Raw genomic sequence first — 20,297 nt, 5'->3', positions numbered from 1 at the left:
AATGCAGAAAATTATATCAGTAAAAACTTAACTATGTGAAACGAAATTATCTACCATCATCAAACAACTAGTTTTCTTACTGATTTTATCTAACCTTCACCGCTTTAAAGATTATTGAACTACACTTGACATAAACTTCACTTCTGGGACAAAGTCTCCAGAGTCTGGTGTGAAGTGATGCACATTCCGGAGCAAAGGAGGGACAGCGATCGGTCATCCGCCCTGCACCTGCGTCTTCACGAGTGCCGTCAAGAATAGCGTGCCAGGGGATAACTCAGGGGAAAGGAGTCTATCCCCTCAAACTTACAGAACCATTGACCAGAAGACTTTAGTGAACCAGGATGGTCCAATTTTCCTGTCTCTGTATTAATCAAGATGGGACAATTTATACACTCAGGAAGAAAAAATACAAAACGTAAGATCTCATCATGCAAATAAGATTACTCTGTTGTCTGACACCGCACCGTGTGAAAACCACCAAACTTAGGGGATATTTCAGGGGCACCCTGCTGGCTTGGTTGGTAGAGCACGTGACTCTCGATCTTGGGGTCGTGAGCTCAAGCCCCACACTGGGTGTGGAGATTATTTAAAAATAATTTTTTTTTTTTAATTAGGAGGTATTTCAGGTTAGTCTAGCAACATAAAGCTCCCCTTCATTATTATTTTAGATTTTAACTTTACTATTATTAATTTAGGAGATTCTTGGGCTCACCTTAATAAAAAGGACTATGCATCATCTCAAAGATTTTCATGAAACGAGTTACGAAACCCGTGTGCTCCAGAGGGAGCCAGGGAGAGGGGGGGGTCTGGTCTGGTGGACAGCCGACACCAAAGCCAGCACGTGGCGCCACAGGGAGAGGCAGGGTGTCTCAAAATAAAATGAGAAAACGATCTGTTTGACACGTATGCTAAGGAATCTAACGTCAGGCCGATGTCTGAAGCTGGTCTCTGAAACGATAAGGAGAGCCTAAAGAAACATACTGGTGTAACGGTGAGGTCGAGCTGAGCCCATCAGTAAGCCTCTTCCAAGGAATCTGTATGATTACAACCGCGCATGTGGAATCGGAGCAAACGGTAATGACCGGACCTCCTACTATGCATGTCAAAGAGAGATCCACGACCCACCGGTTCCTTCCGCTGCCCCTCTGCTGCGTTGGGTCCTGGGGCTTCATTACCGTTTGTCACTGGTAAGTACACACAGCACAAGACTGACAACAAAGGCACAGTAATCAAAGCGGTGCCACGCTGGCACAGACACAGAGATGAGTGAAACCGAGAGTCGAGAAATAAACCCTCACATTCACAGTCAACTGACTCTGGGCAAGGGAACCACGTAAGTCTTTTTAACAAACGGTGTGAGGACAAAGGGGTGTCCGCATGCGACAGAACCTGCTGGGACCCCTAACTCACACCACCTACAGAAATTAACTCCTAATGGAGCAGAGACTTAAATGGAAGAACTAAAATGACTCAATTCTTAGAACACACACAGGTATAAATCTCTGCGACCCTGGATTAAACCACGTGACCACAAGTTTCTTAGACAAGACTGCAAAAGCGCAGGCAACAAAAGAAAAATAAATGCATTAGAAGCCATCAAGAAAGTGAAAGACAACCCACAGAACGGGAGAAAATACTTGCAAATCACATGTCGGATAAGGACTTGAACTAGAATATATAAAGGACTTAATAATAGAAGACAAACAACTCAATTTAAGAAATGGACAACGTGGGGCGCCCGGGTGGCTCACTTGGTTAATAAATCTGACTTCAGCTCAGGTCACGATCTCACAGTCTGTGGGTTCAAGCCCCGCGTCGGGCTCTGTGCTGACAGCTCAGCCTGGAGCCTGTTTCGGATTCTCTTGTTTCCCTCTCTCTCTGCCCCTCCCCTGCACACTGTCTCTCTCTCTGTGTCTCTCTCAAAAATAAACATTAAAATAAAAAATTTTTTAAAAAGTCAGTATTCAGTTAAAAAGAAAGAAAACCCAAATCTCTTTTTTGGACTTCATCTGTCCCGCGGGGAAGCAGTTAGCCACCCTGGATTTAAATGAAGTCTCCTGGCCTGCTGTCCCCACCTTTGGTACACTGAATGTTTGCGTCCCCAGGGCGGTGGCATTAGGAGGCTGGCTCTGGACAGTGATGGGGTCATGAGGCAGAGCCCTCAGGGATGTGATTGGTGTCCTTCTCAAAGGGATCCTGGAGAGCCCCTCACCCCTTCCATCATGTGAGGACACGGTGAGAAGGCACGGACGTGAACTGGGACGAGGGCCCCCACCCAAGGAGACCCCGCGGCTTGTTGATGGCGACCTTCCAGCCTCCCGAACCGTGAGAAACACATGTGGGTGGGTCCCTCAGAAGCTGCACGTCTGTGGTGCTCCGTTCTAGCCATCCGCAGGGACGACAGGCAGGGACTGACCTGGTTCCTTGACGAACAGCACTGGTATCGGGGGTGTCCTGGCTTTGCTTCTGACTTTACCGGGGGGGGGGGGGGGGCAGGTCCTGTCAAAGTTTCACCAATAAACAGGAAGTGTCCACCAGGCTACAGATGAAGTTTTCCTGTCACTTACAGTAAAGGGCAAATTGTGTTTGTGTGCACGGTCGGCGGGTGTGTGACGTGCTGCTCATGACAGCATTACCCTCACGTCATCCTCACACGGCCAATTTTCCTGGAGTTTGCACACGACACATGTACCACTCACCCCATACCCAGTAACAATGGTCGTCTGCCTCGCAGCACTCTAAAAGTTTACGGAACCTTTAAAGACCACTTGTAACTAAAGAACCACTTGTGACACTACCAATGAGAGCAACAGAGAGCTTTCTGGTGTTTCTAGCACACAGCCAGACGGCCAACAGCCACTGAAAAGATTTCGACCGACAGGATTTTATCGTATGTGCCCCCAGGTTCTCCATACTGTGCAAATACTTTATGCTTGTGACTACCGTGCATGTAACACGTAACGATGAAATGTTAGTTATTATACAAAGGAATACGATGCAGGGATCACCAAAATTACTTCAGCAATTTTGAATAAAGATCTTCAATGAAACTGACGGCAACCACGCGGAAACACCACCCCAGCACCCCGTGGTCCCAGAACACCGTACCTTTCCAAGCATCCTGCCCAGGAAGTAGTAATGTCTGGCGAAGGAGTCTCCCACCAGCATGTGAGCAGCTGGGCTGGGGTACAGAAGGCCCTCGTTAGTAGTCTTAAAGAACCCCTGATTGGGATTAAATCCCGACTTCAGCAGTTCATTGAGGAACTCTCTGAAAATCCCACCACCGTCGATGCCAGCTTCATCCAGGCCATGTGCGTTGAGCAGGTGCACGCGGATCCGCTTTTTCAAGTCAGGCTCTGTTAAAACAAAGGGGTGATGGGGGCGAGGAGAAAAAAATTGTTAAATATGCTAGTATTACTACAGGAAGTTTTGGAAGGGGAGCAAGAGTATTAGAGATATTTTAATGCAGGGCTAAAAAAAAAAAAATCAATGAGATTAAAAACAGACGATGAAATAGACCAACCAGTAATTCCCCCAAAGCTGCCAATGGGAGAAAGAGAGAAAGAAGTTCCTTTATGTTAACATATCACACGTGGAGGTGAGGGGAAACTGAGTGTTCAGGAGCAAATAAAGTCATCCCACATATTCTAAAGGACAGGACGCTCTAAAATACTAGGAGACTTGTACTAGGAGGGAGGGAATTAAGCACGTGAGAATACAGGGGAACAGCAACTGTTACCAGGAAAGGTGAAAACCATAAATGGACAATGAAGATGTCAGCGCAATTAACATTACAAAGAGTCCCTGAAAAAGGTGAACGAGGCAGGAGAGTCAGAATCCAGGATCTACGTTATCGTTAAAAGCAGTAAGCGGCTGAAAAGGGTACAAGTCTTTTTGGTTATGGTGCGCCACCGAGATTAAAATAAAAAGAAATTGTAAAGTTGGTCAATTAAGCCCGGTATCTTAGAGAAATTTCCACCCAGGTCCTCAGGAGGTCAGGAGTGCTGTCAACAGGGATATGACCCTGGACTCACCCACAATGATACACAGCCTTGGTTCGGTACAGGCCTCGGGACACAGGCCCCAAATACAAGCCAACGGAAGTGATTCTGCCAAAAGCCAGAACCAGGTGATCTTCACTGGACAGGCTTAATCAGGGTGCGCGGGTCTGAGAAAGTAACTTCACCCTTCCCTACCCGCATCCTGAGCGGGAGCAGGTGCGAGCAGGTGCGGCGGGGCAGGGGCGGTTGCCCCGGGCAGGGTGGGTGCGATGCCGAGAGCTCGGAGGTGCAGGCAGCTCGGCCCAGGTCTGCACCTGGTGCCACTTTGCTGCTGGGCTTTCAGGAGCCGCCACCATCTTTCAGGCTTCCCGCGAGGCCGACCTATGCCAAGGGACAGAGGACCTCTAGAAAACACTCCGGAAAGGGGTTTAGCGGAACGTGGCTTCGGGGAGCTGTGTCGATACTTCTGAAGTCCCAGAGCCTGGCGGTAGATCCTCTGTAACACGGTCCAAACAGGGCCGGTACAATTTCTTACATGGACTGAGATCTACACCACTGTGCACAGCGGTACTGACACTATCTTTCACTGACCGGCAGGGGCGAGGGCCACCCCATCCAGCCGGCAGCGACAGAAGAACGCTGCTGGGTGAGCTCTGTGGAAAGGCTCACATTTCCCCCAGAGTAAGGGAGACAAATTAAGCCACCTGGTTACAGCCTGCTCTCGTACTCCATAAAGGGATACCCATCATTGATTATTTACCCCGAGCTAGCATTTATGTTAGAATCTTACACACATTACTTCAAGTCTTTTAACAACCTTCTGGGTTAAGAATTATCTCCACTCTGGAGTAAGAAAACCAAGGACAAGGAATTATTTACCTAAAGACATACAGCTAGCACTGTGGCAGGAGTGTTATAATGTAAAGATTTGTCTACTGCCTACAAAGCACAGGCTTTTATACTAAACTATATTCTCTTCTTTATTTTTATTTTCTCTTCTTAGAGGTTTTATTTTTAAGCAATCTCACCAACATGAGGCTCGAACTCACAACCCTGAAGTCAGGAGTTGCACACTCTACCGACCGAGCCAGCGGGGTGCCCTCTCTCTTTTGTTTTTACAATTTAATATACTTACATGAGCAATCAGAACATGCTTTTCAGGGATGGTTAGATTCCACAATACGTCATTTGCATCTTTTTTTTTTTAATTTTTTTTTAATGTTTATTTATTTTTGAGACAGAGAGAGACAGAGCATGAACAGGGGACAGTAAGAGAGAGAGGGAGACATAGAATCTGAAACAGGTTCCAGACTCTGACACAGAGCCCGACGCGGGGCTTGAACTCATGGACCATGAGACCGTGACCTGGGCTGAAGTCGGACACTTAATTGATGGAGCCACCCAGGCACCCCAACATCTATTTTGATCAATAGGATTACAAAGTATGTTCAATCTCAAGATCTACGTAAAATGCCAAAAGAAATCTAAACAGGTAATTGTACGTACAACACAAAAATAGTTGGGTATTTTTCACCTTTACAGATTCCTTTTTAACGCCCAATTTTAAGGATGAACTATAAGCATTTCTTTGTCATATATAATGTTTTTCAAACCGACTAATAGCAGTCAGCAGCAGATTTTGTAAAAACTCTAAGCGTACAAATGTTACAGGCGGGAGACACTTGGCCACGGCCCCCCTTCAACAGTCTCATGGTGGGCAGGGGGTGTGTCATGATTGCTTGGAGACTCAGTGGGCCATCGGAAGTCGCCTCTCTACTCTGGCTAGAATTGAGATTCTGTGGTTCCCTGAAGCTCATTTCTGTAAACAGTAATATGTAAAAAAAATAATAATAAAAAAAACATAATATAATTTCAGAATCAAATCCAGCCTTTGAAATATCTTGACACTACTTGTTTCTAAGGACGGATTTTAAGATCTCTACTTACACGCTAAGGTTTTAGTGGGGGGAAAAAAACTAAGTAAAATGTTACTTTGATTTTACTCTATTACCATTCCCCCTTCAGGAAAACAGTGTAGTAAATCCTGCCCAGTAAACAAACACCTCAAAACCAGCGAACACACAAAGGCTCTCGGAGCGAGCACAGCTCAGCCCAGAGCCAGCTCTGGTGGGCTCTCATCCCAGAAGAGCGATCATTCCCAGAGTGACAGCAACCCTGAGAGTGAAGGTGATCACGGCTCTGCGCCCCCCTCCCCCCCCGCCCTGCCCCCATGGCGGCAGCACCGCCACGGGAGGGCTCTCCAGGACCGCCCACCGCCCAGGCTGGAGCCCCAGCAGCCAGCTCTCCCCCTACCAGCTGACGCCCACACTTGAGAAACCTGTTCCGAGATGACAGATGCCGAGCATTGGTGAAGGAAGGATTTGCTTTAACGACTAGATACACGGGGTAATCACATTAACCGATTATACATAGATGATCAATCAACAAAGCACTTCCCACCAACTTCCCCTAAGTAAATGAAACATTCAGAGATGACAGTTAATTTTACTCCTCTCACTGGTGAGATACCAATTTTAAGCCATGGTTTGAAAACTCCTGTCAAGAAGGCCTGACTCAGAGCATCTGCAGAGATCTAAAGCATTATGACGAAGCATTATGGGAAGGTTTTTCCACATCCCTTGAACTCAGCGCAAGTATCAGAACACACCTCGGGAGGCAGAGTAGGGTCAACTTTTGAACAACTTTAAGCTTCAGGGTTTATTAGGAAATCTGCGGTTTGTTCTAACTGGACAGTAATGTCTTTAAAAACCATCTACATGAATAGTTTCAAAGCTAGTTTGAAGTCGCCGCCGACCACATTTGGAGGCACCCCACCTGCAGCACGTGCAGGAAGCAAGCCTGCGAGAATGAGCGCCCAAGCGGCTGCGCGGGACCGGCCACGCGGGCAGGCCTCCCCTTCCCGACACCCTGCAGCACCGACCGTGCCTCACTTCTGCTCTCACCCACAGTCTTAGCGGCTGGCAAATTATCATTTCGTCTCTCGAGTTTTCCCCAGGTTCAATCGCAAATTCAACAAACATCTACTGAGCACCCGTGAATTGAGCCGGACAGAGGACAAGGACTCCGGGCCGCAGCGCGAGAGCCCCGGCCAAGTGGCAGACACACCACAGCTACTACCGCCGATTCGCGGGGATCGAGGAGCCCCCAGGTGGAGGTCCAGTTTTTCTCAAAAGTGTGTTGGGTTTGAGTCAGAGTTCCGGATTTTGCCCCGTTCGCAGGTAAAACTTACAAACGAACCATGCTGGCTGGCAGTGAGCTGGGACAGCGGCGGTCCGCCTTCAGAGGGCTATGGCACAGATTAGGTGAGAAAACCACATTATGTGAACATCAAACCCTCACACACAAAACCTGGAAGAGAAGGGACCGGTGACTGACGCTGGCCTTCTGCCGTTATTCCCACAGCGTAACAAAATTAGCTCTTTAAGAAAAAAATCACTTGAGTCGAGGTTTTGCTCCCCTCGGAGAAGCGACTGTTACTTCACTTCTGACGACCTCCCATCTCCTGCAGCCGTGATCCCGACCCTGCCTGCCACCTTCCGCTGCGAGCTCCCTGTACCGATCTAGCCCTGATTTAATGCAGTTAACAGGGATCCCATACTCTTGAAGGAAAAACTATGAACATGTAAGCTGGTGATACAACACTTAATGCTGGGTGTCAGATACTCACAGGAGACAAAACGTGTCACTGACCTCTACGCACGATCCAAAGTGCTGTTACGGGAGAAATCTCTCCGGTCTTTCTCTACTAGCACTGACACTGAAGCCCACGTCCTTTTATCAAGAAATCTGCATTGCACTGAGTTTATTCTGGCACGTTAAACAAGGCTTAGAGTTTATAAGACACACATAACACAGAACGTAAACGGCGCCCACCAACATCTTCAGAATTCTAGGTCGTCAACTAAATTTTAGAAACAGACATCTGCAGGTGGAGTGGAGGGGTTTTTTTGCCTTAAAAACAGAAATCACTATTTGAAAAAGTCTCCTGTTGCAATCATTATCTGTCAGTCTTAGGAATGTTATTTGATAATACACATCTACAGACCCGGCATACAACATTTCACTGTTAAAACTCATTACAGAACAAGACGACGGACACCAAGGTTTTCGTGAGGACCTTTTTCTAAAAGAATCCCTCAGGCTCCCCCTGCCGCACGCATACACACAGACAGAATTATACATACCATTTTCTGGGGAAAGTTTGTCATAAGCATCTTCATAAATATAATTTCTTCTTATAGTGACATTAATTCCATCCAGAAACGGACCGTCTCCTTGCACCTCTTGCTTATCTGCATAAATCAACCTTTGAAAGATCTAACAAACAGAGGAAGCTGTCAGGTTATCTGAAATGAGACTTTGTTATAAACATAAGCAACAAAAAACTGCTACATAAATCTTCAGTCTTCTATCTCCGTGAATTCAGAAACAAATTTTAAAAGCCAAGGTATCGAATATGGACTTTCGGCCAAATATCGTAGACATGTGATATTTGTGTATTTGTAACCTTGCTCCTCTTCCCCATCTTACAACAAATTTTTAAAGTCCCATGCTGTAGTATTGTCAGTATTTTCTTTTACAAACCCTTTAGAAAAACCCAGGTGACAGAAAAAGAACGAATATCTTTCTTTGTAAAGCTGTGTATCACTAGTAGGAATATCTCCCTAACAATAAAACTCAACTGATTTTTTTTTTTTTGATGCTAAAAATCCAGTAGAGGGAGCTCAGGAACTATGTAATATCATGTTGCATTTGTGCCTCTGTGTGTGTGTGTGTGTGTGTGTGTGTGTGTGTGTGTGTGTGTGTGTCTTAATAAAGAAACACCAACAGCTTTAAAAGAAATTCGATCTTTTGCTCATCGTATAAAGAGTGGGCAGGACTAAAATTACCCTCTTGAATCCATTACTTAAGAATAGAGCCTGGTAGGGGCGCCTGGGTAGCTCGGTCCGTTAAGTGTCCAACTCTGGAATTCAGCTCAGGTCATGATCTCACAATTCATGAGTTCGAGCCCCACACTGGGCTCCATGCTGTCAGTGTGAAGCCTGCTTAGGATTCTCTCTCTCTGCCCCTCCCCAGCTCACTCTCTTTCTAACTAAGTAAACTTAAAAAAAAAAAAGCCTGGTAGTTTTTAGAAATTTGCTAAGTTGATGAATACAAACAAAACATTTTAAAATCTCAAAACAGATAAATACAAAGTTTTGTACATTAGTCAAAAATGACCAGGCAAGAAGTTAACTATCCAAGTCTCTTTTATAAACTAGTGTTTGTGATAAATAACTTCAACATAATGTACAGAAGCATATCTTTTCAAAAAATATGCATTTTCAAAACCAATACAAAATTCAGTAGACAAAGGACCTCATCCTCCCATAAGACGACAATGGTGTGACAGGCCTCTGAACTCTAGGTACAACTAAGGAGAAAATCTTTCGAGTCTATATAAAGAGGTACTTGGTTGGACTATGCTTTCTAAAAAAAAAAAAAAAGAAAAGAAAAGAAAAGAAAAGAAAAGAAAAGAAAAAGTTTATTTATTTTGAGAGAGAAAGCGCAGGGATGCACGCGAGTGGGGGCGGGGCAGAAAGAATCCCACGCAGGCTCCGCCCTGACTCGGGGGCTCGACCCAAGGACCCCACCGTGAGATCATGACCCGAGCCGAAATGAAGAGTCAGACGCTAATAACTGACTGAGCCACCCAGGCGCCCCTGGACTATGCTTTTATAAATCGCGCTCAGCTATTATCACCTAATGAGGAAAATAAGAAGTACAGAATCAGCTGGGCACCACACATCTTTGGAGACTTTCTGGCTGGTGTTAGTTCAACACTGAAATGATGCTAAGTGACTGTGACACACAGGCGGTCTATAAAGACACCAAACTGCTTACCTTGACTCGCTCCTCAAATGGAACCACAAAGGGCAATTCTGTCAGGATGGCGAGTTGTCTTTCCTCAGAGACAGACAGCGGTGGGGACTCCAAACCCACTGCAACACATTTTAAAGGCTTTGTGGAGTTACGGGCATGGACACACCCCACCCTGCGGCACCTGGCAGACACTGTGTGCTACGAACAGAAGGTGGGAGCTGACCCCGTGCCCGGCGCCTCCGTGGGCACCATTTCCAGCAGCACTTGCACACTTCGTGTCCTCGTGTCACATTTCGGTAATTCTTGAAACATTTCTAACTTTCTCATAATTACATTTGTTACGGTCATCTGTGATCCCTGATTCTCAGTCACTGAAACGACTCAGATGATAGCATCATTTCCAAAAAGTGTATTTTTTTAATATGATAGAGAGCGTGAGAGTGCGAGTGAGGGAGGGCAGGGAGAGAATCCCAAGCAGGCTGCACACTCAGCATGGAGCCCGAGGCAGGCGTGGATCATGACCTGAGCCAAAACCAAGAGTGAGATGCTCAACTGACCGAGCCACCCAGGCGCCCCTAAAAGTTTCTTCTAACGAAGGTACATTTGTCGTTTCTTTAGACGTAATGCGACGGCACTCTTAACCTTTACATACGCTGGAACGCCAAAAAATTCATTTGACTTGTTCTGCGACATACACTTGATTGCGGTGGTGGAGAGCAGAACCCACCATGTCCTTGAGGTCTGCTTAGACCCTTCCCTCCCAGACGCACAAGGCTACACACTACATGGTTCCATTTAAAGACGTTCTGGAAAAGGCAAAGCTACCAGGACAAAAACAAATCAGTGGTTCCCAGGGGCAGGGGCTGGGGCAAGGAGCCGGGGCGAGGGCTAAGTACAAAGGAACACGAGGTAATTTCTGGAACGATGAGCCTTTTCTCTATGGTTGATCATGGTGGCCTATGTTTATCAAAAATCACAGAACAGTACACTGAAAAGAGTGAACTTCCCAGTACGGAATGGAAGTCCATAACCCTGAACGGAAAGGGGGACTGCAAGGCCACAGAGAACTCACCGTCCAGGCTCGACTGCAGGGGGCCGATCCTCCCCATCCGCCGGTACCTCCACACGTGTCTGGAAGCCGGAACGTAGAGCTGGGTGACCTGCGGAGCCGGCGACGCTTGCTTAGTACATCCTTGTGCTGTGGCTCGAACTTTAACTTGTCACATGTGAACTAAATCGTGCCTTACACGTACTGAGTGTCAGCCGGGTCCTGCTCTTTGATCTCATGTCCTTTCCATGTCCTCGTCCCCCCCTCTCTCCCCTGCTGGCTACCCTTTCACGCTTTGACAGTGTAACTGCTTCTAACACATCCCAGGGAACTCTCTGCTGCTTCTGGTTAATGCCGTGTAACAGGTGCATATAGTAAACGGTCATGTGATCACTTTCTAAACGAAAACGCATCACGCTTAAAGAATGAATTTCTTACTACTAAATATTCAGCATCTCATAATTACAAAATCTGAGTATCCAGCGAGGCTGGGGTCGTGTGCACTCTGGAAACCTCGCCGCTCCGTGGGCTCCCCCGGCCCTGAGCGGGCCGGGTCAGAGCAGCTGGGTGGCAGGGCCAGGCCCCCCCCCCCCCCCCCGTCCGGGCTGTGCTGCCGGCTGAGGCCCCTCGGGGCTAACATGGGCTTCTGGCCCGGTTCCCACACACATGTGCAGCGGCATCAGGAGGGCTCCTCACATCCAGGTTCGGTTTCTGGCCAGGACGCTTCATGGGCAGAGTGTCCTTTCCTCAAGGCACGTGCCCGGTGACCGCAGGTCTGGGTACCCGTTGTTACAAAGCGATGAGGCCAAAAGAGGGACCAGCTGCGCTACCAGGCACGGGGTGGCGCAGCTGACGTTTTTTCCACAGCTGAGTCTCCTGGGGTAGCAGCGGCACAGCGAGGGGCGTCCGGCACTGGACCCTCCTCACTGGACCCTCATCTGCTGGGGTCTCCAGGCCGGTATCAGCAGGTCCCCTTGTGGCCTGCACCCCGAGGGCACCGCCTAGACCGTTGACTCATCAGAGCTGCAGACTGTGGGACTCCAGGTCAAAAGCAGCTTCTTCATGCATCATGAGCCACCCCTACACCGAGAAGGGTCTCACATCACCACTACTCAGCCTGAGATACATGAAGTTTGTAAGGGAAAGGCAGACTCAGTGCATGATTACTTTTTTCCGAACCCGTCCTCAAAATAATAAGGTGGTTCCTCTGCTTATAAGATGGCCAATCACGTTCTTCATTTTCTAACGTTTAGAACACTTTTGAAAAAGTTTTATTTGTTTGAGTAATGTCAACACCCAATGTGGGGTTTGGAACCACAACCCTGAGATCAAGAGTCCCATGCTCTTCTGACTGAGCCGGCCAGGCGCCCGTAACTCACAGATTTAAGCATATTCGACGTTTAGTCCATTACACCTGTTCCGAAGGGCCGGGGCCTCCTGTGGTTCCCGTACACTCCAGTGACAAGACACTCCATCGTTCCAAAGGCTGTTTCCTTTTGGTGGTAAATGTTGTTCGGAGGCCCCATCCCGGGCCTTGGAGATGTCCATCTGCTACAGCGTTGGCCGTGGTTTCGCAGCCTAACCAGTGGGCACAGCTAGGTGCCACACGCTCCAAGATTCATGCAGACACAGTAATGCTTCTGAAACTGTTACAAAGCACCTCTGTTTTCTTCTTCTTCTTCTTCTTTTTAAGTAGGCTCTACGCCCCGAGTGGAGCCCAATGTGGGGCCTGAACTCATGACCCTGAGATCAAGACCTGAGCTGAGAGCGAGTCGGATGCTTAACTGACTGAGCCACCCAGGCGCCTGCTGTTTTCTTTCCTTTAATGCTTCTACGGTCCTGTTCCTTCTACACCCTCCACCCTCCACCCCGAGATTTTGAAATGAATACAATCATGCCTTTCACTGACAAACAAGAACGAAAACGGTTCATAGACGTCTGTTAATGTTACTTACATTTCTGAAAATATATTATACTACTGAGTCTACTTTAGACCTAGGTTTTAGTAATTTTAGTAACATTCAAATTTGTCTGTTCCTTTAGAAAATCAAGGACACGCTCCATTTCCTCTAAGTACCAAATATGCGTCAATAATTATAATACCTTTCAATAAAAGCAACATCTTTTGCAACCCCAACAAAGAACCACTAGGCTTCAATATAATTTGTGGTTAAAGGAGAAAATCAGGATTAATAACAAACTCAGGACGCATGTTTAAGTCGATGGTACTGCTATATATTCTATCTTGTGACCTAAGCGTTAATAAAAAAAGTTTACTGTTAATATTTTGTTACATACTAAGTAATAAATGAACCAAATGAACCAATTTAAAAGGCTTTATCCTCCCTCGAAAGACAAAAGCTGAGACAATGTTTAATGAAAACTATTTAAAAAGATCTTTCCATAAACCTTATCTGCTTTAATATCTTCCTGTTCTGACAGCCAGTGGCTTGGAGGACAGAAATTTCTTCTGGTGTCTCTGGACTTCAGCATCTTCACAAGGCTGGTGATAACCTGCAGAGGGAGAGCAGGACTGAGTCACGTGAGCAAGCCCAGTAACGACCACCGTACAAGAGAGGCAACAACACGGCAGCTCCCCTGTATGCCTGTGAGTGCGTGGGCTGGGCCGTCCGGGCCTCCCCTCGGCCACCACCAGTCAGGCCACAGGAGAGTACCTTATCCTGTGACCCCAAGAATGAGTCTGTGTTTTGTTAAGATAAACAATACAATTTTAAAAAAATGTTAATTTTTTAGAGAAAGAGAGAGAGAGAGAGTAGGGGAGGGACAGAGAGAGGGGGAGAGAGATGATCCCAAGCAGCCTCCATGCGGTCAGTGTAGAGGCTGAGTGGGGTCCGATCCCATGAACCGTGGGATCATGACCTGAGCCGAAATCAAGAGTCGGACGCTTAACCGACTGAGCCACCCAGGTGCCTCAAGAATGAGTCAAGTACAAAGTGGTTAGTTAAGTGCCAGTGAAGAGAGAAAAATTAACAGGAACATGTTAAAGGCTGTCTACAAAGGAGGTAGCAGCAAATGGGTTTTGAAACACAAATTTGGAAATGTATTAGCTCATTTGAGCTATAATGTAAGAAATCTCCAAGTACGGCCATTTTGTAAAACTTTTTCCTACAGTAAGAGCATTTATTTTTTCTTAAAAGACGCTCTGTCAAGTGCACGGGCGGGGGGGTGGGGGAGAGTCCTACATGGACCTCTGACATCTGCCAAAAAAGACCAACAATTCCTGTCTTTCCCTTATACACGTCTCTGGAGTCAGGCCTGCTTCTCACCATGATTCTACACACACTGGGCCCACTCCTCTCATAAAGCCCCCCATGCTGACACTTTGCATTTCAGTACAGCTTCTGCAGTGAGCTCTGGTCCCTCTCTGGCTACGTAGGAAGCTGCCTCTGAAGAAAAGCCAGCTGAGGACCCGCAAACCTAGTAGGCATTCAATGACTGACTTGGGATCAATAATTAATCATAAATTTTAGACTATATGAGTAAGAGAGCTAATGGCACTGCCTATTTAAAAAAGACCCGATGGCGGGAATAAAAAATAAAAAATAAGACCTGACATTCTTTATTAAATACAAATGTACTTTGCAATAAGCCAAGATAAAACCAACACAAAATTGTAAATCCAAAGTTTTAAACCTTTACAACCAGAATTTGATCATACAACTACTATGTAGTGAAAGTAAGGCTATGATGACGTTTTCCGAAAAAGTCAGCCAGGCCTCTGTCCACATGGCCTCTAATTAAGTAAAATACAATTTGGATAAGGAATTAGGATAAAATATAATTCGGGTAAGGAAAAAAATTAGGATAACATGATAAATTTCCAAACATACCCACAAGACAAATAAGACTGCATAATTTCAACTGTTAATAGAGATTTCTCTTTAAAATTTTACAATTCAGGGGTGCCTGCATGGCTCAGTCAGTCAGGCATCCGACTTCGGGTCAGGTCACGATCTCACGGTTAGTGGGTTCGAGCCCCGCGTTGGGCTCTACGCTGACCGTTCTTAGCCTGCTTGGGATTGTGTCTCCCTCCCTCTCTTTTCTGCCCCACCCCCCCAGCGTCCCCTGCTCATGCTCCGTGTGTGCGCGTCTGTCTCTCTCTCAAAAAGAAACAAACATTAAAAAAATTTTTTCTTTAATTTAAAATTTACAACCCGGCATGTATATACCATAGAAATACCAATGCTTCTTTCATGACATGCAAACCCTGGCATCCAGGGATCCCAAAAACTCCGAGTGTCCAACAAAAGCAGGTGAGAAAGGGCCCTCGGCTGACACCTCAGACGGCTGTAATGTGGACACACGGCTTGGATGAGATGCCCACGGATGGAGCCAACAGTTAGTAGCTGAGCAGTTCGGCCACACAGGCAAAACCACACCAGCATAAACGTCTCAAGACCTAGAATACAGCCTTCTGACTGGTGCAATGTCTTCCCAGTTTGTTCTTCCACATCCCTTGTGGCAGGTGAAGGCCTATCCTAATACTATAGTAACATCCTTTCTGAATCAGCAGTAATTAGCTTAGGTGAGTCAGCCTGAACCCGCAGCCGGTCACCCCCCGCTCCTGACTCTCTTATGCTTGCTCAGGGGTTAAGTCAGGCACATGCAATGCTCTATGAGCACGAAAAGACCAGATGGCGATGAGTTACGCTACACGTGTGGTCTTGTCTGGGACAACCGACGGGTCGGTGCACGCAGAGCACGACACAAGCACGTGCCCTCTTCCGAGAGCACAGACAGAAGCACCATCTTTTTCTTTGAAGTTTATCACATCTCGGGGCGCCTGGGGGGCTCAGTCGGTTAAGGGTCCGACTGTTGATTTCCGCTCAGGTCGTGATCTCATGCTCATGGGTTCAAGCCCCGCATCGGGCTCCGTGCTGACAGCGTGGAGCCTGTTTGGGACTCTGTCTCTGCCTCCCCTCTGCTCCGTCTCTCTCTCAAAATAAATAAATAAACAAACAAAATTTTTTAAAAATATCACAGCTTACACCTTTCCATTTTCATAACCAGCTATATTAGTATTTCAAGTAAATTCAGACTGAACAGATACTGGGCCGAAATTTACACGATACACCACGACTGTTAACAGAAGACATGCTTTCTGACACACGTTTCATGTATTTCTTTAACTGCGCCCATTTACTTATGGCTCACGCGTGGCACCCCACTGAAAGGTGGCATCCTCTTGTACTGACCTTCCCCGTTGCACAGCTGAGGAAACGTAGCTTTCCTGAGGGTGAGAGACTTGCTCCCGGGCCCGTGAGGGGCAGGGCCAGGGCTGCCTCACTCTAGAATAAAACCTTCTATCTGCCTCCTGGTAGTCATCTTTCAACCTCTGGTCATGAGGACATTTGTTTTCTGCAGGTCACAGACATGAAACTATGTATGAGGCAATTAATGCCATAAGTTACTTTCTTCTTTTAAATTACTGTGAAATTAAACACTAAAAAGTTTCAATGCAGGCAGCCACTGTCTTATTTTCACATCCTAAGTATAAAAAAAGAAGCAATCACAAATTACTTCTTTTTAAAGTTTATTTATTTATTTATTTTGAGAAAGAGAGTGCAAGTGGGGAAGGGGCAGAGAGAGAGAGAGACTCCCAAGCAGGCTCCACACCACCAATGCAGAGCCCCACGCAGGGCCTGACTCTCACGAACCGCGAGATCGTGACCTGAGCCGAAGTGGGACGCTCAACCGATGGAGCCCCCCAGGCACCCCAGTAATCGCATATTACTTATACATGTCCTGGTACAATCGATCCTCTTTCAGAAACAAGGAAAGGGAGAGAGAGGGAGGGAGGAGAAAGCGGGAGGCGCAAAGTGATGGGGGCCTGAGGAGGCTTGTAAAGGGCGAGATGTCAAGAAGGAGTCACTGTGAAAAAGCGGGTCTTACAGGTCAGAGCGGACGGCAGGCCAACCTCAAAGAGGAATCTTGGAGAGGATTTAGCCGAAAACATAAAGACACCTGTTAAATTTTAATTTCAGGTAAATAGCAAATAATTTTTTAGAATAAATATGCTCCAAATATTGCTTTTTTAAAAAATGTAAGTATATCCAAAATACTGCACAGGACATATTTTTATCTAAAACAAGCCATGACATTAAAATTTAACTGGGTGACACATTTTTATTTGCTAAATCTGGTAATACTAGCCCGGAACCAATTCCCAAAATCCTTTTTTAGAAATGTCAAATCCCATATTTTAAATTCAACTAAAAACACTTCCTCCATTTAAACTAGTCTAAGTTTCAAAGAAAAATGCAAATTTTAAGAAACCGCAAAACTTTAACGGGGTCCATTTGTGATGTCAAATCACCCCCGATCACATTCCTGCTCCCTGCATGCATTTTCAGGGCCACAAACTCAACTGCTGTACAAATATTTAGTATCGGAAAGGAATGTGGAGGTGACCATTAAAAAGTTACATAAATCGACTAAAGACTGTGAAAGGTAAGGAGAACTGGGGCACCAATTTCGAACTGGATTAACAGCCACTGCTGAGATCAGAGGGCAGTTTTGCTCTCAGTTAATTTTATTAAATTTTCTGGTACAGACATGCACACTAAAGAAGCCTGTACCAAAACAGAAGGAATTTTAGATTTTTTTTATTTTTTAGAGAAAGCGTGTGCACGTACACGCGCGTGATGGGGGAAAGGACACAGGGCAAGGGAGAGGGACTCTGAAGCGGATTCCATGCCCAGTGAGGGACTCAATCTCACAACAGCAGCATCATGACCTGAGCCGACTGACATCAAGAGTTGGACGCTCAACCAACCGAGCCGCCCAGGCGCCCTGACTTAAATCTAAAATTTAGTTCCTGCTTAAATCTAAAATTTGTTGGGGCGCCCAGTGTCTCAATGGGTTGATCGTCTGTCTGACTCTTGATTTTGGCTCAGGTCACGATCTCACAGTTGGGGGATAGAGCCCATGTCAGGCTTTGCACTGACGGTATGGAGCCTGCTCAGGATTCTCTCTCTCACTGCTCCTCCCCCTCTGGTGCAATCCTGTGCGCTCTCTCTCTAAAATAGATAAACTCAAAAACAATCAGAGGGGCACCTGGGTGGCTCAGTTGGTTAAGTGTTCAACTTTGGCTCAGGTCATGATCTCACGGTTCATGGGTTTGAGCCCGGCGTCAGGCTCTGTGCTGACAGCTCGGAGCCTGGAGCTGCTTCGGATTCTGTGTCTCCCTCTCTCTCTGCCCCTCCCCCACTCATGGTCATTCTCTCTCTCTCTCTCTCTCTCTCTCTCTCTCTCTCTCAAAGAATAAATAAACATTCGGGGCGCCTGGGTGGCTCAGTTAAGTGTCCGACTTCGGCTCAGGTCATGGGTTCATGGGTTCAAGCCCCGCGTCAGGTTCTGTGCTGACAGCTCGGAGCCTGGAGCCTGGAGCCTGCTTTGGATTCTGTGTCTCCCTCTCGCTCTGCCCCTTCCCCCCACCCCTCAAAAGTAAATAAACATTAAAAAAAATAATAAAAATAAATAAATACACAGGACCTACGTCACAGTAAGCCTACTTTTGCTATATGAGATCAAAGGTTATATATATCTGCCCCAAGTGATTTCTTTACACAGTGAGGCCTATGGTTCTTAACCCTGGCTGCATATTGAAATCTCCTGGGTTTTTTTGTTTTTTGTTAAAGTTTATTTATTTTGGGAGTGAGGAGGGCAGAAAGAGAGAGGGGGAGAGAGAATCCCAAGCAGGCTCCTTGCTGTCAGTGAGCTGTCAGGGCTTGAACTCACAAACTGTGAGATCACGACTGAGCTGAAAGCGTAAGTCTGATGCTTAACCAACTGAGCCAGCCAAGTGCCCCAAAATCTTCTGTTGATGAATGCCTGGGCAGAGGTACCAGCAACAGTGATTTTCATTCAATTCTTTGAGGTAAAGCCAGTCAATTGTTTTTAACTGTTCCCCGGGAGATCCTTGACTACTAGTGTGTTAAGAAATAGGAAGTCAAACAGAACACAAACACGCACCTACTGGAATAACCAGGTGTGCCCAGCCCCACAGACACTCTCAGCAGGCTTCGACAGCTATAAATACAACAGCACTGTATTTATTTGGTATGTTTCGCTCTCGTCCACCATATCATGTCTGCCCGTGCTAGATCTACACCTTAAATACACGCTCAATAACTAAAAAAATTATGTAAGTAAACCTTCAGAAATACACACAATTGTTTTTCATGTTCTATTACTTCCCATAATAGTGTTCAGATAACTGGTGGTAGCGGAGCCCCAACCCCGAGGTCACGAAGCGTCCGCTGTGGACTGATGTCAGGTTAGCCAAGTTTTATAAAGCCTTTAGTTACGACCTGCGAAAACCGGTGTATCTTTAAAGACAACCGGGTTCTCCAGGATGTCTAAAACACTACAAAATTACTTCTGAAAGTACCCATTTTATTCAGTAGTCAGAAACTAAACAAAAACCTTCAAAGACCGGAAAGGAAGTGACACTACCCTGCAAGAACAAAGGTGCGTCGCGTGCCTAACAGTGACAGTTGACGGCGGCACGCTAGGGCCGCGTTAGGGCACTGCTGTTGTTTTAATGTTCACTTCTTAAACGATTCTTTTTGAGCCTGAAAAATAAAACCAGCCACCGAGAAAGTGAACATCACTCACAATACAGACCTCCGTCTCTCCACGCAGAGGTGTGCAGACGAGAGAGGCTCCGGAAGTCTCTTCCCTGCTCCCCAGGCCCCCACCTTCCGGGTAGGGGACTCCTATGTAGGCGACAGCTCCCACAGAAGCCGCATCACACAGGACTTCCTATCTCCTGATAGGGCTCAAGTAATTAGACCTGTAAATTACGCCTCAAGAGGAGTTTATAAATTTGATAAATGCATAAACTGTTTTAGCAGTGTCAATGCGGGGCCTAGCAACTGACCTCAATTCTTAGAGTGACAAAGAAAGATGACTCTATCCACTTAAAATTCTATGGTCTGTGACCAGCCAGCAGGGCCTCTCACAGAAATCAGTCTGAAAGGCCCATCGTAAGACTGAAAAATGAAAATGGCTGCCGGCCGGAGGAGTCAGGCCTCATCATTTGCAATTCTGTCACCATCAGCGGAAGGCAGGAAATCACGGGCCAAATGCTTTTACCTTTCTGGTTGCTTCTGCCTCGAATTCTTCAATTCAAATTTGGCACTAAAATACCTATGAAATGCTAGCATTCTATTTTCGTAGTCTTCCGAGGGGGGTGCGGAGTAGCGGCCGGGTTCGGATGCCGGTTCTATTCACCGGCGGCCATGCGGCCTCATCTGTAAAATGGGGCCAATGATGGCATCTTCCTGGCAGAATTAACACATGTACAGCTCTGAGACTACCGCCTGGGACACGGTACCCAC

The 20,297-nt window shown here is 46.5% G+C and overlaps 1 protein-coding gene across 1 annotated transcript in view; it reads right to left on the bottom strand.

Annotated features, from left to right (window-relative positions):
- UBE3C (ubiquitin protein ligase E3C) overlaps positions 1 to 20,297 on the bottom strand; it is a 119,629-nt gene that overhangs the window by 35,405 nt on the left and 63,927 nt on the right. Inside the window, exons 14-18 of the mRNA XM_003983254.6 lie at positions 13,342 to 13,446; positions 10,957 to 11,044; positions 9,906 to 10,003; positions 8,207 to 8,339; positions 3,109 to 3,356 (exon numbers count right to left, since the gene is read on the bottom strand). Coding sequence (XP_003983303.3) covers positions 3,109 to 3,356; positions 8,207 to 8,339; positions 9,906 to 10,003; positions 10,957 to 11,044; positions 13,342 to 13,446 — 672 coding nt within the window. The remainder of the gene's footprint in view (positions 1 to 3,108; positions 3,357 to 8,206; positions 8,340 to 9,905; positions 10,004 to 10,956; positions 11,045 to 13,341; positions 13,447 to 20,297) is intronic.

Source organism: Felis catus, chromosome A2, assembly GCF_018350175.1.
Source record: "Felis catus isolate Fca126 chromosome A2, F.catus_Fca126_mat1.0, whole genome shotgun sequence".
NCBI classification, from domain to species: domain Eukaryota; kingdom Metazoa; phylum Chordata; class Mammalia; order Carnivora; family Felidae; genus Felis; species Felis catus.
Note: the sequence above shows the minus strand (reverse complement) of the source record. Positions and strands in the feature narration are given on the sequence as shown.